A 14,910-nucleotide genomic window follows, 5' to 3' on the forward strand; every position below is an offset into this window, starting at 1 on the left:
ATTTTAATTAAAATTAGTTTCACACATATGCCTAGACCTACTGCCACAAGCATATTACAATGAACACCCCCATATCTGCGTTCTAGAGATTCGTGGACTCACATATCCGCAGATTTCTCTATGGACCATATCTACCAATTATTTGTGGAAAATTAGTATTCACAGTATTTTTCTGAGAAATATTCACAAATGACTATTTTCACATCAATTTCATGATTAAATGCAGTTTTTTTTTTTATTAAACTACATATTTAAAAAATCAGGTATAGCATTTTCAGTGGGTTTTTCTTGAGTTTGAACTAACAAAATAGGCAGTTCTGATTATTTTATAAGGGTTCTAAGTATTTGCCGGGGGTTATGAAATGGAATATGAAATTTAGGCTTGAAGCCAAGCACTGGAATCCATAGGGATTATTCAGCGCTATAATGAAATTGGTTTGACATGAATATTTGTTGATGATTTTATAAACTAAATAAATACAGGCGATTTTAAACTTGATAAAAACGGATATCCGCCATAAAAATTATAACTTTGCATTTCGTGAGTGCAAACAAGAGTAAAAAATTTATACAAACATATACCATACACATACTCATATTCATATACTAAGCATGCTTATATAAACAACTTTTAGTGTATACACTACACTTTGCAACATACCGGGAGGTCAATATTAAATTTCATTAAAAAGGTTAATGTCTCTAAAGAGACCAACAATTCTATTAACAGCTACATCCGGACCAAGCAGTTCTGCTATATCCCTGCCCACTAACCCATGTCCCTGTCGTGCCGCAGAATACCTAAGGCAATGTAATATAATGTGTTCCACAGTAAGAGGAGAGTCACACTGCATACAGACTGGTGCAGGTACCCCCTCCAACAGGAATCGGTGGGTCAAACGAGTATGGCCAATTCTTAGACGACATAATATAGTTTCTACCCTACGATTTTGTTGGAAACCAGAGGGCCAATGTTCAATACTTTGTCAGATCTTCCTGTACTTTTTATTGTTGGTCAGATGGGGAGATGACCAACGTGCTTGCCATTTATTTTTAACATATGAACGAATAGTCCACTTCATGTCAGTGGAAGGATAATGGTGGAAGAGAATGTCTTCTTTAGTAATGACATCTCTTGCTTCATGGTCAGCAAGTTCGTTACCAGCAAAACCTACATGGGCAGGAACACAGCACAAATGGTCAGATTTGAATTTGGAAGCAAGCCTATATAACCATTCTTGAAGACTTTGAACAATTGGATGTTTAGGGTTATACTGCTTAATGGCCATGAGTGCACCATAAGAATCTGAGTAAATGGTGAAATTATTACCCTGTCGAGTAGAAACAATCTCAAGAGATTTGGCTAATGCAGTTAATTCAGCTGTAAAAATGGATGCATTATTTGAAAGTCTGCCCACATATGAGATATTACCATGAACAACAGCACAACCAACACCAATTGATGTCTTTGATCCATCAGTAAAAAGTTTAACAGAACCCAAATGCTTTCGGTCATGATCAAGAAAACAAGCCTTCACTTCTTGGACATTAACAGATTTTTTTAACCACAGTTTTTTGACAGACCAATGGTTCTGGGGTCAACCAAGGAGGCAGCTTAGAGCAATTTATTGCTTTAATTTTTTGGTCCTTAATAGATACCCTGTCAACTGCAGCATTAATTCTCAAATGAAAAGGCTTGGATGCTCTAGCATTTGCAAACTGCTGTGGATTGTTTTGGTTAAGAATAGATGCTGCAGGGTTTTCTGGGAACCTCTTAGTTTGAACATATACCGCAGTCCCAGTTCCTCTCGACGTAAGTCTAGAGGGAGCTCTTCTGTGTCGGTATGTAAGCTTTCAACTGGAGATGTTTTAAATGCTCCAGAGCATATTCTCAAGACCAGCATGATGAACTACATCCGACTCCTTAAGTTTGCTCGACGTAAGTCTAGAGGGAGCTCTTCTGTGTCGGTAAATAAGCTTTCAACTGGAGATGTTTTAAATGCTCCAGAGCATATTCTCAGACCAGCATGATGAACTACATCCAACTCCTTAAGTTTGCTTGTACTTGCTGAAGAGCAGACTTGGCAACCATACTCAAGCTTTGATTTACATAAAGAGTCATATAACCGTAAAAGTGACCTCTTATCAGCAACCCAATCAAAACCTGAAACTACTTTTAAAATGTTAAGGGACTGCTTCACCTTTATTTTCAAAGAGTCAATATGACTACCCCATGTTAGTTTCTTTTAGAAAATCATCCCTAAAAACTTCACCTCCTCCTCATATAGTATTAGTGTGTCTTTCAGCCTAATATTTGGGATGGTTTCCTTTCGAGTGCACCTAGTAAAACGAACTGCCACAGTTTTGTTAGGGGAGAATTGAAAGCCATTGTCATCAGCCCAGTTACATATTGTATTAACTGACTTTTGCAGAAAATTACAAGCTGCAATAGCATCATAACTAGTGACATAAATAGCAAGGTCATCCACAAACAAAGATGTCTTTACTGGAGGGGACACACATTCAATAATGCTATTTATAGCCACAGCAAATAAAGTGACACTCAACACACTGCCTTGTGGGAAACCCTCCTCTAGCTCAAAAGCATTAGACAAGGTGTTTCCAATTCTAACTTTAATGTGTGTATCACTTAAAAATGACCTAATGAAATTTAACATATTGCCTCGTATTCCCATGTCATGAAGCCGCTTAATAACACCAAAACGCCAAGTAGTGTCATAAGCTTTTTCGAGGTCGAAGAAGACTCCTATAGTCTGACAGCGTTTTGAGAAACCTTGCTGAATTTGGGTTGATAATCTTATTAGTGGGTCCACAGTGGAACGATTTCTCCTAAATCCAAATTGGACAGATGATACCAAACCATTTTTTTCTAGATGCCACATCAATCTAGAATTCACCATTTTCTCAAACAATTTGCATACACAACTTGTAAGAGATATTGGCCGATAGCTTGTAGGAAGATGAGGATCTTTCAATGGTTTCTTAATGGGAACAATGATTGCAATCTTCCAAGAAGTGGGGAGAATACCAGTTTCCCATACTTTGTTAAAGATTTTAAGGAGATAAGATTTAGCCGGTTCTGGGAGATTTTTCCGCATGCTATAAAGAATGTTATCATTCCCAGGGGATGCTGATACAGATGATGACAGAGCATCCCTTAATTCCCTCAAAGTTAACTTGGAATTATAAGATTCACCATTTCCAGAATTTAAATTAAGGGAAATGGCTGAAATCCTAATATTCAGGAAACAAATTGAATAGTTTCCTGGAACCTCGTACATTTGCGGAGAAATGCTCACCCAGTTTTCAGCAACTTCATTAGGTTTGGTGAAAAGGTCTCCATTGATTTTCAAACAGGGTGTTGGTGTTGGACACTTGCCACTTAGCTTTCTAATCTTTTTCCAGATCAATCTGGTTGGGGTCTTGGAATTTATGCCATTTATATAAAAAAAGCCAGGATTCTCTTTTTACTTTTTAAAAATATTTTCGCTGTTTTGCCATAGCTCATTGGTAAATAGATTTTGCTGTTGCAGACTGACTGGATTTATAACGCCTGTAACATTTCCTGGTAATTTTCCTCAAATTACCACAGGTTTTATCCCACCAAGGGACAGCAGGTCTGTGTGGTTTCCCTTTGGTCTTAGGTATTGAGTTTTCAGCACTATTCAATATTTCGGAGGCAAAGTACTCATAAGCCTTTATATGGCATTTGAAGGATTCAAATTCCTGGGATAGGTTAATGCCTTCTTGAAATTTTACCCAATCTGCTTCCTTTTCCTTCCATTTGGTAGGATAATTCGAGGGGGCATTTCTCACAAACTTAAGATGAATGGGAAAGTGATCATTGTCATGTAGAAACTCATCTACAGACCAATTAAAATCAAGATAGAGAGAAGAAGAGCAAATGCTTAAGTCTATAGCAGATGAACCACCTGTGTAGAGATTATGGTATGTCATAGTATCATCATTAAAAAGTGTAAGATCATTATTATTAACAATGTCCTCAATGATCCTACCCTCTGTGTCTAAAAAATCTCCACCCCAAAGTGAATTGTGAGAATTAAAATCACCAAGTCATAAAAAAGGAGGAGGAAGTTGATTGATTAAACCTTGAATGTCCCCTAGAGTGAGCCTACATCTTGGGGGAAGGTAAAGAGAGCAGATTCTGATTTCACGGTCAAAAGTAGCCCAGATAGCAATTGCTTGAAGCTGGGTGTTCAGGGGAACTATAAAATGTTGCAATGCTTTAGTAATAATTATTGCAACACCTCCATGGGCGCAATCCCCGCCATTGGGGTTCATTTTGTAGGTTTCATAGTTTACACCTGGATTGTATATTGAATCCGCGGGGGGTTATGGAGCGCATCCCCCATGAATACGGGGGTCCACTGTATAAGTAGATGAAAGGATAGGAACTATGAAAGCTGACTTTCTCTTTTAAGTCTATTATGAAAACCTAATGATGTAATCAAGGGTTGTTCTTCAACAGCTGCAATAATCATAGTCTTGTTCTCTTGTGGTGCTTTGAGGAGTTCCACTTCTAAGCCTATTTTGTAAACTTTGCCATTCTCTAAACAATTTTATTTATCCATGTATGATTCTCTTCGGTATATTAAGCCTTCCTGATATCTCTCTAACTTGCAACAAATGCTGTGCATGAATTGTCTCTCGTTGAACAGGGGATGTTTCTTTGACCAATAAATGACACATTGACATTCATGCACATCATGACCTCGAAAACAATAGTGAGGTCACTTGGTTCACACTGTTAAGGTTTTCATTTTTTTTTATCTTTGATATCATTTTGTGATTCATAAGCTTTGTATTGAAATGATAATATAAGAACTATGTTTATGTGATACTACTGGTGATAGGTGTCTTCTATCTACTTAGTAATGTATGTCAGTGATTGTGATATGACTTTCGTTCACATCAATTTTTCTATATGGAAAATAGTTTTACGCAATTATATAATACAATGTTCTAAAGAAAAGAAAAATAGATTAATAAGGCATGAATCATGTGTCCAGCAGGTAAATGAAAAATTATGAAACTGCCAATTCTAATTACTGCAAGTGTACAGTACAGTACTGATATACAAGAAAAAGAGAGAGAGAGAGAGAGAGAGAGAGAGAGAGAGAGAGAGAGAGAGAGAGAGAGAGAGAGAGAGAGAGAGAGAGAGAGAGAGATATTACATTGTCACAGAAAAATTTTTGCTACGACAATAATGGCACAAGAATTTTTTAATAAATTTATGGGAGATGGTGAGGCCTAACCACAACGGCAATTGTCACTGGCAGAGCAATACAAAATGGCTGATCTTGGCTACCCATAAAGACGAGGCCAGGAGGAGGGGGTTAGTGAGCATGAAGTGCATCAGCAAACCCTCCAAGGAGGGTTTGCTGATGCACTTCATGCTCACTAACCCATAAACCCCATAAACCTAACGTCCCCCAAGTCCCCGCCATTTAGGACGCCTCCGACTCTGAAATGAAAGAAATCGATGACAAAGCCTCCTCCCTCTTGGAAATCCAATTAACTCCCGAGGAAGAAGAGGCGACATTACATAAATCAGCCAGATGGCCTCCCGATACTTCCAACAACGAATTTATGGAAGAAAAGGAAGGGGACAAAAGCACAACACTAGCATGGGGTGTGACAGCAGCAGGAGACGAAGCATCAGGAAGAGGAGAAAAACCCTCCCATGAAGGCAGAGTAGAAACCCTAAGATGCTCCCTCTTACTATGAAATAACTTCCACTGCTCTCTAGGCCACGCATGGCATTCCATGCAGGGATTCGTTATTGTACAAACATTAGAGCGACACCTACTGCAAGTGACGTGTGGGTCGATTGCAGCTGAAGCCAAAATACGAAAACATGGAAAACCTGGAGTTCCGAGGCAGACACGTTGATGAGGCCGAGATGGAGCAGAAGAAGCCATAATAACAGCACACACACTAAAACACAAGCGAAATGGGCAATGAACCAGGTAAAGGCCGAGAGAAGTCAACCACAACTCTCGTCCATGCGGTTAAGAAAAGACTGATGCGGTGGAGTGGGTGCATGGCCCTTGACCACTCTTCACCCAATATATGGACGTATTGCCAGATCTCACAAGATTCCTTGCCTTCATCTGCGATTTAACTGGATCCAGCTAGGCGCTAGAAATGATCCTATTGTTAAGACCAAAGGTTTGTTCATGTATGAACAAATGACATAAACCAAGAACTTACTGTGGTATAAATAATTTTCACCATAAATGTAGCTGTACATAATCACACAAACATAGCATTCTCTTTGGAGATTGTGTCACTACAATCTAAACTACCCCTGTATTTTAGATTTGTTCTATACAACAGTACTGTCCTAAAATACATGCCTGTACAGTAAATATAATTTCAAAATCATCTTACAACACAGAAAAATATCAATACTATATGTAATATGTACACTCAATGCATTATGGTATGCACAGAACGATACCACAGGCCAAAGAAAACGTGTCTAAATGCTAGGGGATACTTAAAAGTAACAGTTGTAGGCTGGTACTTAATTTTGCAACACGACTCTGAAATTATATTAGGGTGTTCTGGGATTTATGTTTGAACTGTCAAGGTTGGCAATGAACTGTTAAAATAGGCAGTTATTACCTAAGTGTTTTAGTGGTGTATATAGCCTACTTAAGAGTAACAATAGTAAGAGAGTATTGTAATGTATGGTTACTTTAGGTGTTTTGGGATGATGGTTTGGATGTATATTTTTGTTTAAAATTATATTAAATAAATCTAGTTTGATAACATAAGGTATATTTTTGTCTGAACTATCAAATTAACCCTTAAGCGCCGACTGGACATATTGTGCGTCAACTAAAATTGTCTGTCGGGTGCCAAGTGGATGTACGGTACGTTGACTACAAAAAGTTTTTTAAATATTTGTGGAAAAATTGTTATAGGTTTAGTTTGCAAAAGATTTTAAATCACGCGCCTTGAGGGATGCTGGGATTTCATGGAACGTGCTGTTGTTTTGTTTACAAGCTTTACCCAGCCGCGCATGTGTGAATTTATTTCTTCTCACACTACAAAGCATCAGCGACGCATCATTGGAGAGCGATTTCTTGACGAATTCGTGTTTTGCAGAACTTTTGCGAGTGACACGGCTGAAACCCTTACATTCTAGTAACATTCAATCATTTACCTTCATTTTGCAACAAACGGGAAGTCTCTAGCACAATATTTCGATTTATGGTGAATTTAAGAAAAAAAAATTTTCCTTCCCTCCGCGCGCGGTAACTCTGATGAAAATCTCAGAATTTCTTTAGTCACCATGTCATAATTTTTGTACCATTTTCTATTAGGCCTTACATAAAGTGTTATACATGAAAATGTGCACAATTTCATGTAGAATACAAAAAAATAACTCATGGTTGTAGCTTTTATCAGTTTTGAAATATTTTCATATAAATCACGATAAAGAGAAAAAATTAGACCTTTGGTCAAGCGCCATTTGTATACAATTATATATGATTTTTTTTCACGCTGTGATATATTTCAATATTTATATGATAATGATATCTTTTTAATTTCTGATGGTTGCATACTAAACTTCAGGCAATGACAAAAAAAGGAGCCAGAAATGAACTCTTAATCTTAAAAACTAAGCGTGCTATGATTTTTTTGAAAAAAAAAAATTTTGCGCATCGGCGCTAACTCCCGAACGCCGCCAGCATACGACAGACACTTTTGTAAACAGAGGCTCGAAGTTTAAGGGTTAAGCAGTGAAATATTAAAATAGGCAGTTATAAGCATTTTGGTTTAAGGGATACTAGCTATTTGGCAGTTATAAGCCAGTTATAAGCCTCTTTATAGGGGATTTTAGCATTTCCACAGATTTTGCATTTCTGCGGTAGGCTCTGGAACCTATTCCCATGTAAAGATGTGGGGGCACTGTATATTGGTGAGTTACATTTCTTGTTACTGGTAATCAAGCATTTCAGAAAATTAACAACTATTTTTTTGAACTGACAAGACAAACGTAAAACAAAAAATCCCATAAACTTGGTCAATAAATTACCCTTTGAGCCTTCAGCACAGTTGAAATTATTGGATACATCAGCAGACCCTTCTGGAGCATCACGGTCATCTTCCACAGTTATTAATTCCATCAACTCTGTGCTCACTTCTTCAGCCAGTGCTCGAGTCTCTACAAGAAAAATAAGTTTCAAGTGGTTAAATACATAATGAAATACAAATATTCAATTACCTGGGAACTGGCATTTTTTTATGCTATGTTCAATGAAAAACTACAAAGTATGCATCTGATCTTCAGATTTTCATCTGTGAAAGGATAAAAGCTGGGTGATCAGCTTTTATCCTCTTAGTCTAAGAATTCTGAAAATCAAATCACACTGTCTCCTGGATACTTCCCCAATTCTATGGTGCTATCTCTCAAGATAACTATATCTTAGATATAAACCTGTAGACAAGTGCCTTGGCTTAAAATGATGGAAGTCTTAATATATGAAACTTACAAATTGGAGATCTTCTTAACCAAGGAAATGACTAGTCTCAGATGAAGAGATTATTCTGCCTTCAATAAGCTGATTTAAAATAAAAATATAACACTTGAATTTGGTGTTCTCATACCTAAAGTAGAAAATTTTGCTTGGTATATTACGGCCAGCTTATATGCGATTTCAAGCGAGTATTATATATAATGCTACTATTACTAATAAAAGACTGTGTATGCTTCTGTATAGGTTTTGTATAGGCTTCTGTTTTAAAAGCATTACATCACACAAAAACTGTCACCACTTACTAGCATATGATGGGTCATCTATGGCTGAACAAGGAAGAGTAGCTGTCAATATACCCGAGGTGTGAGGTAGCATCACCCTGCCTGATAACAGCACAAACTCCTTTATCCAGTTCAGGGCAATCAACTGAAAAACATTGTACATAATTTTGAAAATAAATATTTTAAGCAGAGTTATGCTATCCACCATATGCAATCACAGCAAATGCTATTCAGTGTCAAATAGTATCTAAATAAATTATGAGTAAAACATAACTCAACTCTAATTACTGTGTGGGGACACCTTGAAACAAATGATATTTGTTTCATTACATTTCATCCATCACACAACTATCTATAAACATGATCCTTATAGAGGTTCATTGAAATCTTTTGATATCTTAAGTTATTCTCTCTCTCTCTCAATGCCTATAGAGGTTCATTGAAATCTTTTGATATCTTAAGTTATTCTCTCTCTCTCTCTCTCTCTCTCTCTCTCTCTCTCTCTCTCTCTCTCTCTCTCTCTCTCTCTCTCTCTCTCTCTCTCTCTCTCTCTGTTTCCAAAATAATTCATAAATAATTTCACTCTTCATGGTCAAAAATATGATGTTGTCCATTCAATGGTCTCTCTCTCTCTCTCTTTTTACTGGCCATACATATATATTTCTAAGAGTAAAATATTTACAATGACTGAAATTATATTAATATGTCAAAAATTAATACAGTACAGGCAGTCCCCAGTTAACGGCAGGAGTTCCGTTCCCCGTGGTGTGCCAATAAGCGAAAACCGTCATTAACTGAAACTCAGTGATTTATGGCGCCATAATGGTGCTTATGGCACTGATAACAGGTTATTAGCACTATGAGCACCCTTATGGTGCGCCATAAGAACCCTTATGGTGCCCATAACCGGAACTCGTCCCTTGCGCCATAAAACCGGATCACCAACAATCGGGGACTGCCTGTAATATGGAATAATAATTCAAGGTATATTTGATGTAGGATGATACTTGAAGTATACATTTGGTATTTGAACTTTCACTCTTTTTAAATAAGGATAACACTCTCTCTTTCTCTCTCTCTTTTGCCCCTTAAGATTCATATGTCATAGCAGTAACTCTGTTTTGGCTGGAAGTGTTAGAAGTTTATGAATGTAAATTACTGTGTATATATATAATTATATATGTATATATATACATATATGTATATGTAGATACGTACTTAAAAAATCACAGTACATGCACATGACTTCATGATACGTATAAGCAAATACCACAGGAAAAATAATAAGCAAACATTCGTAGCCGAACGCTTTCGTCCTTTAATAAGACATTGTCGAGGCACAAATGAGATACAGTTGAAAAGAAAGTTACAAGGTAAACAAAAAGTTCAAGAATCCCATATGAGAGATTTAGATCATCTTATTCACTGGAGTCAAGCAAGATCCTCAATGCCGTGTAATGGACCAGTTAAAAGGAATACATATCATTGAATCTTGTTTCATCAAATCAAATAATGGAAATATTCTAAATTTAAATCTTGGTTTGTTTAAACTCGATGTTTTTATAATAGAAAAATTTGCAGATAAATATAAGCAACAAAATTAATATATTCAGTTGTATAAATGTTTTCGGACTTTGTATGGCTAAGCTTCCGTTTCTCTTATGGTTAAGTCTCATTTAGTTTGTGACTGTGTGATGTCCGATTATCCTGGATTATCTCTTTGATTTTTGCCTTTTTGACAATTAACCATCTGGTATTCTTGATCTCTTGTTTATCAATTCAAAATACATGCTAAATTAAAAACAGTAATTACAGTCTTAAAAACAGTGCGAAAGAAGAAAAACCAAAATAACCTGATTTTTTAAGAAAGGGAAAGATGAAGTGAGACCTCAAACTCATGCATATCCAGAAAACACTTAGGCCAAGTGCAAAGGGGAAGAAGACACGGTGTTTACGGAGGTTGAATGTCGAATGATAAACAAACAAGTCTTCTTCCCCTTCACACTTGGCCTAAGTGTTTTCTGGGTATGCATGAGTTTGTGGTCTCACTTCATCTTTCCCTTTCTTAAAATCAGGTTATTTATTAGTTTTTCTTCTTTTGCATTGTTTTTAAGACTGTAATTACTATTTTTAATTTAGCAAGTATTTTGAATTGATACTTTATTTTGTATTTTTCATCTTTTACAGACCGATGATGTGTTTAAGTAACATGTAATATTTCTCATAATAAATACTACCTAATTGTACTGCTGACTGCCATTTGCTTTGGACTCCTATTTGCTTATGTATATTTCTGCCTGAATGTATGACTCTCTAACAATCTCTACTGAAACTGGCAACAGAAGTAGAAGACATGCCATGGGTGTTTGTACCTATCATTCCCCTGGCTGAAGGTGGGGGAAGTAGGTGGATAGAAACAGGATGGATCGATGGATGTATGAGTTTTAGGGCAAAAGCCCAGGCACTGGGGCCAAAGAAGCCATTCACAGGTATGTACGGTATTCATAGAAAATCTGAGTGTTCTCATTTTTTGTTTCAGTCAGTAGAACTACTGCACAAGTAGGAGCTATATAATGGAGAGGTAAGGTCAATTTCAAAAGTTCTTTTTAGCTAGCACAAGACTTGAAAAAGAACACTTACAAGCTTTATAGCATATAAATTCCTTAAAATTCTGGACCTCTGTCTCTTGTACAGTAATTTTTTTCTTCTGTGTCTAATACTAAAATTAATGTTATTTTAACCTATAAATTCCTTAAAATTCTGGACTTGTATCTCTTGTACAGTAATTTCTTTCTTCTGTGTCTAATACTAAAATTAATTTATTATAACCATCTTATATGGACACTGGAACCATGAAACAAAGTTTTGGGTAGGGATGTGCCCAAGTATCGGTACCGGTGGTATCGGCTAGTCTTTGTGGCATCAGTATCAGTATCGGCGAATTTCTGGCCGATACCAGCGGATACATTTGTCATTAGTATAAGAATTTCAAATCCTCCTAGGCTGGTATAATATTAATTTTCTGTACTACTTTTTATTTCTAGGATAATTATACCATACTGAACATTATCTTTACTAAAATTATAATTTTAACTTCGTTCAGATGGTCCAAGCCCAATATGAGTTGGAACATGCAAAGGGATTTGTGCTTTTTTTTGAGTTGAATGTTATGTTGATCTATAATGAGAAACAAACTCTGGTCCTTTCTTAATCTTATTTTTATTTGTGTGCTGGTATCTCATTTTTCTTGGGATTACTTAATACCAACAATACTATGTACTATAATGAGGCAAAGGATTAACCACTCCATTACCAGAACCTTTCATAATCTAAATGAATGAGTCTGTTAACCCTTAAACGCCGAAGCGGTAAAAAAAAATTAAAAATTGTCTCCCGTGTGCCGGAGGTGTTTCAGAGTGAGCGCGGAAGGGGAAAAAATATTTTTTTCAAAAAATCACAGCACGCTTAGTTTTCAAGATTAAAGAGGTTCGTTTTGGCTCCTTTTTTTGTCATTGGCTGAAGTTTAGTATGCAACCATCAGAAATGAAAAAAATTATCATTATCATATATAAATAATGCGATATATGATGGCGCAAAAACAAAATTTATCATATAATTGTATTACAAATCGCGCTGTGCGCAAAACGGTTAAAGGTAACAGGTTACTTTTTTTTCGTTGTAATGTACACCAAATTGCGATCATTTTTGGTATATAACACATTGTAAACGATAAAAGCAACACAGAGAAAATATTATCACAAAATAATGTATGAATTCGTAACATGCGGACGTAAACAAATATTTTTTCAAAAATTCACCATAAATCTAAATATTGTCCTAGAGACTTCCAATTTCTTTCAAAATGAAGTCAAATGATTGAATATTACTATACTGTAAGAGTATTAGCTGAAAATTGCAGTTTTCGACCATATCTGACGAGTTAAAGTTGACCGAATGTTGAATTTTTTTTTATATATATTTTTTATATGCAATTATTTGGAAATAAGAAAAGCTACAACCTTCAAATATTTTTAGTTTTATTCTACATGAAATTGCGCACATTTTCATATAAAAAACTCTATGAAATGCCTAATATGAAATGGAGCAAATATTCCGAGAATGGGACGTACGCATTTCGGAGATTTGTGGCGGAGAATCCGCGCGCGGAGGAGGGAAGGAAAGATTTTTTTTAAATTCACCATAAATCTAAATATTTTGCTAGAGACTTCGAATTTATTTCAAGATGAAGATAAATGACTGAATATTACTAGACTGTAAGAGTTTTAGCTTACAATTGCGTTTTTCGACCATTTTGGTAGAGTCAAAGTTGACCGAACGTGGTTTTTTTTCTATTTATCGTGATTTATATGCAAATATTTCAAAAATGAGAAAAGCTACAACCTTCAATTATTTTTTTTTGTATTCTACATGAAATTGCGCACATTTTCTTTTATACTTTATGTATCGGCTAATTTAAAATGGTGGCAAACATTACCACAATCGCACATATGATTTTTTCGGAAGGAGTTACAGCGCGGACGTAAAGAAAATGTTATTTTTTTCATAAATTCACCATAAATCTAAATATTGTGCTAGAGACTTCCAATTTGTTGCAAAATGAAGGTAAATGCTTGAATATTACTAGAATATAAGCGTTTTAGCTTACAATTGCGTTTTTCGACCATTTCGGTAGAGTCAAAGTTGACCGAAGGTTGAAATTTTGGCAATTATCGTTATTTATATGAAAATATCTCAAAACTGATAATAGCTACAACCATGGGTGTTGTTTTTAGTTGTATTGTGCATGAAATTGCACACATTTCCATATATAAAAACTTTATATAACAGCTAATTTTAAAATGGTGCAAACATTACCACAATCGCAAGTATGATTTTTTTCGGAAGAGTTACCGCGTGGACGTAAGGAAAAAGTTTTTTCATAAATTCACCATAAATCGAAATATTGTGCTAGAGACTTCCAATTAGTTGCAAAATTAAGGTAAATGATTGAATATTACTGAAATATAAGAGTTTTAGCTTACAATTGCGTTTTTCGACCATTTCGGTAGAGTCAAAGTTGACGAAGGTTGAAATTTTGGCAATTATCGTTATTTATATGAAAATATCTCAAAACTGATAAAAGCTACAATCATGAGTATTTTATTGTTGTATTCTACATAAAAATGCTCACATTTTCATATATAATACTTCATGTAACGGCTAATTTACAATGGTACAAAAATTATGTCAAAGTGATGAAATAATTTCAGAGATGTGTCACAGATACTTTTTAGTGCGGCAAGAAAGAAATTCGCGCTTGCGCGCCTGCATAACGATTGTAAACAAAACAACACCTTGATCCGTGAACTCCCAGCATCCCCCAAGGCGCGTGATTCAAAAGTTTTAGGCTGGTAGGCCTATAGTATTTTTTCCGCGAATTTAAAAAACTTTTGTAAGTCGACGTAAAATACGTCCAGTCAGCACACGAGACAAAAAAATGTCGACGTAAAAATACGTCCAGTCGGCAGTAAAGGGTTAACTGTTTCTAGCCAATATAAATTAAAACTCAAAATAAAAGTAAATATACCAAATTTGTAACTAATTTGTATTTTTCATAACTAACAAACCTGAGGTCTTAACATTAGGATTTACTAGCGCCAAGCTGGAAACGGTAGAATTAAAATTACACTTGTGAGATCCAGGGACTATTGAAATCTATACCAGGTCACGTGGCATGTATATCCAGAATGCCCATGGCGACCTGTGACCCACCAGTTATATTTCTAACCCAGTTTAGACTGCTAGAGGGGTGGTTCGAGGTGGGCCTTTACCTGTTAAGACCTCAGGTTTGTTAGTTATGAAAAATGTTATTGTTATAATACAATTAAGTTTGTTCATACTTACCTGGCAGATATATATATAGCTGTATTTTCTGAAGTCCGACAGAATTTCAAAACTCGCGGCACACGCAGTGGGCGGCCAGGTGGTAGTACCCATTCCCGCCGCTGGGAGGCGGATATCAGGAACCATTCCCATTTTCTATTCATATTTTATTAATGCCACTGTCTCCTGAGGGGAGGAGGGTGGGCACTCTA

At 36.0% G+C, this 14,910-nt stretch overlaps 1 protein-coding gene across 2 annotated transcripts in view; it reads right to left on the bottom strand.

Moving 5' to 3' along the window:
• LOC135226986 (protein VAC14 homolog) overlaps positions 1–14,910 on the bottom strand; it is a 179,637-nt gene that overhangs the window by 110,325 nt on the left and 54,402 nt on the right. For both annotated transcript variants that reach the window (XM_064266699.1, XM_064266698.1), the window contains exons 6-7: positions 8,837–8,960; positions 8,093–8,221 (exon numbers count right to left, since the gene is read on the bottom strand). In XM_064266699.1, coding sequence (XP_064122769.1) covers positions 8,093–8,221; positions 8,837–8,960 — 253 coding nt within the window. The remainder of the gene's footprint in view (positions 1–8,092; positions 8,222–8,836; positions 8,961–14,910) is intronic.

This window comes from Macrobrachium nipponense, chromosome 15 (genome assembly GCF_015104395.2).
Source record: "Macrobrachium nipponense isolate FS-2020 chromosome 15, ASM1510439v2, whole genome shotgun sequence".
In the NCBI taxonomy this organism is placed as follows: domain Eukaryota; kingdom Metazoa; phylum Arthropoda; class Malacostraca; order Decapoda; family Palaemonidae; genus Macrobrachium; species Macrobrachium nipponense.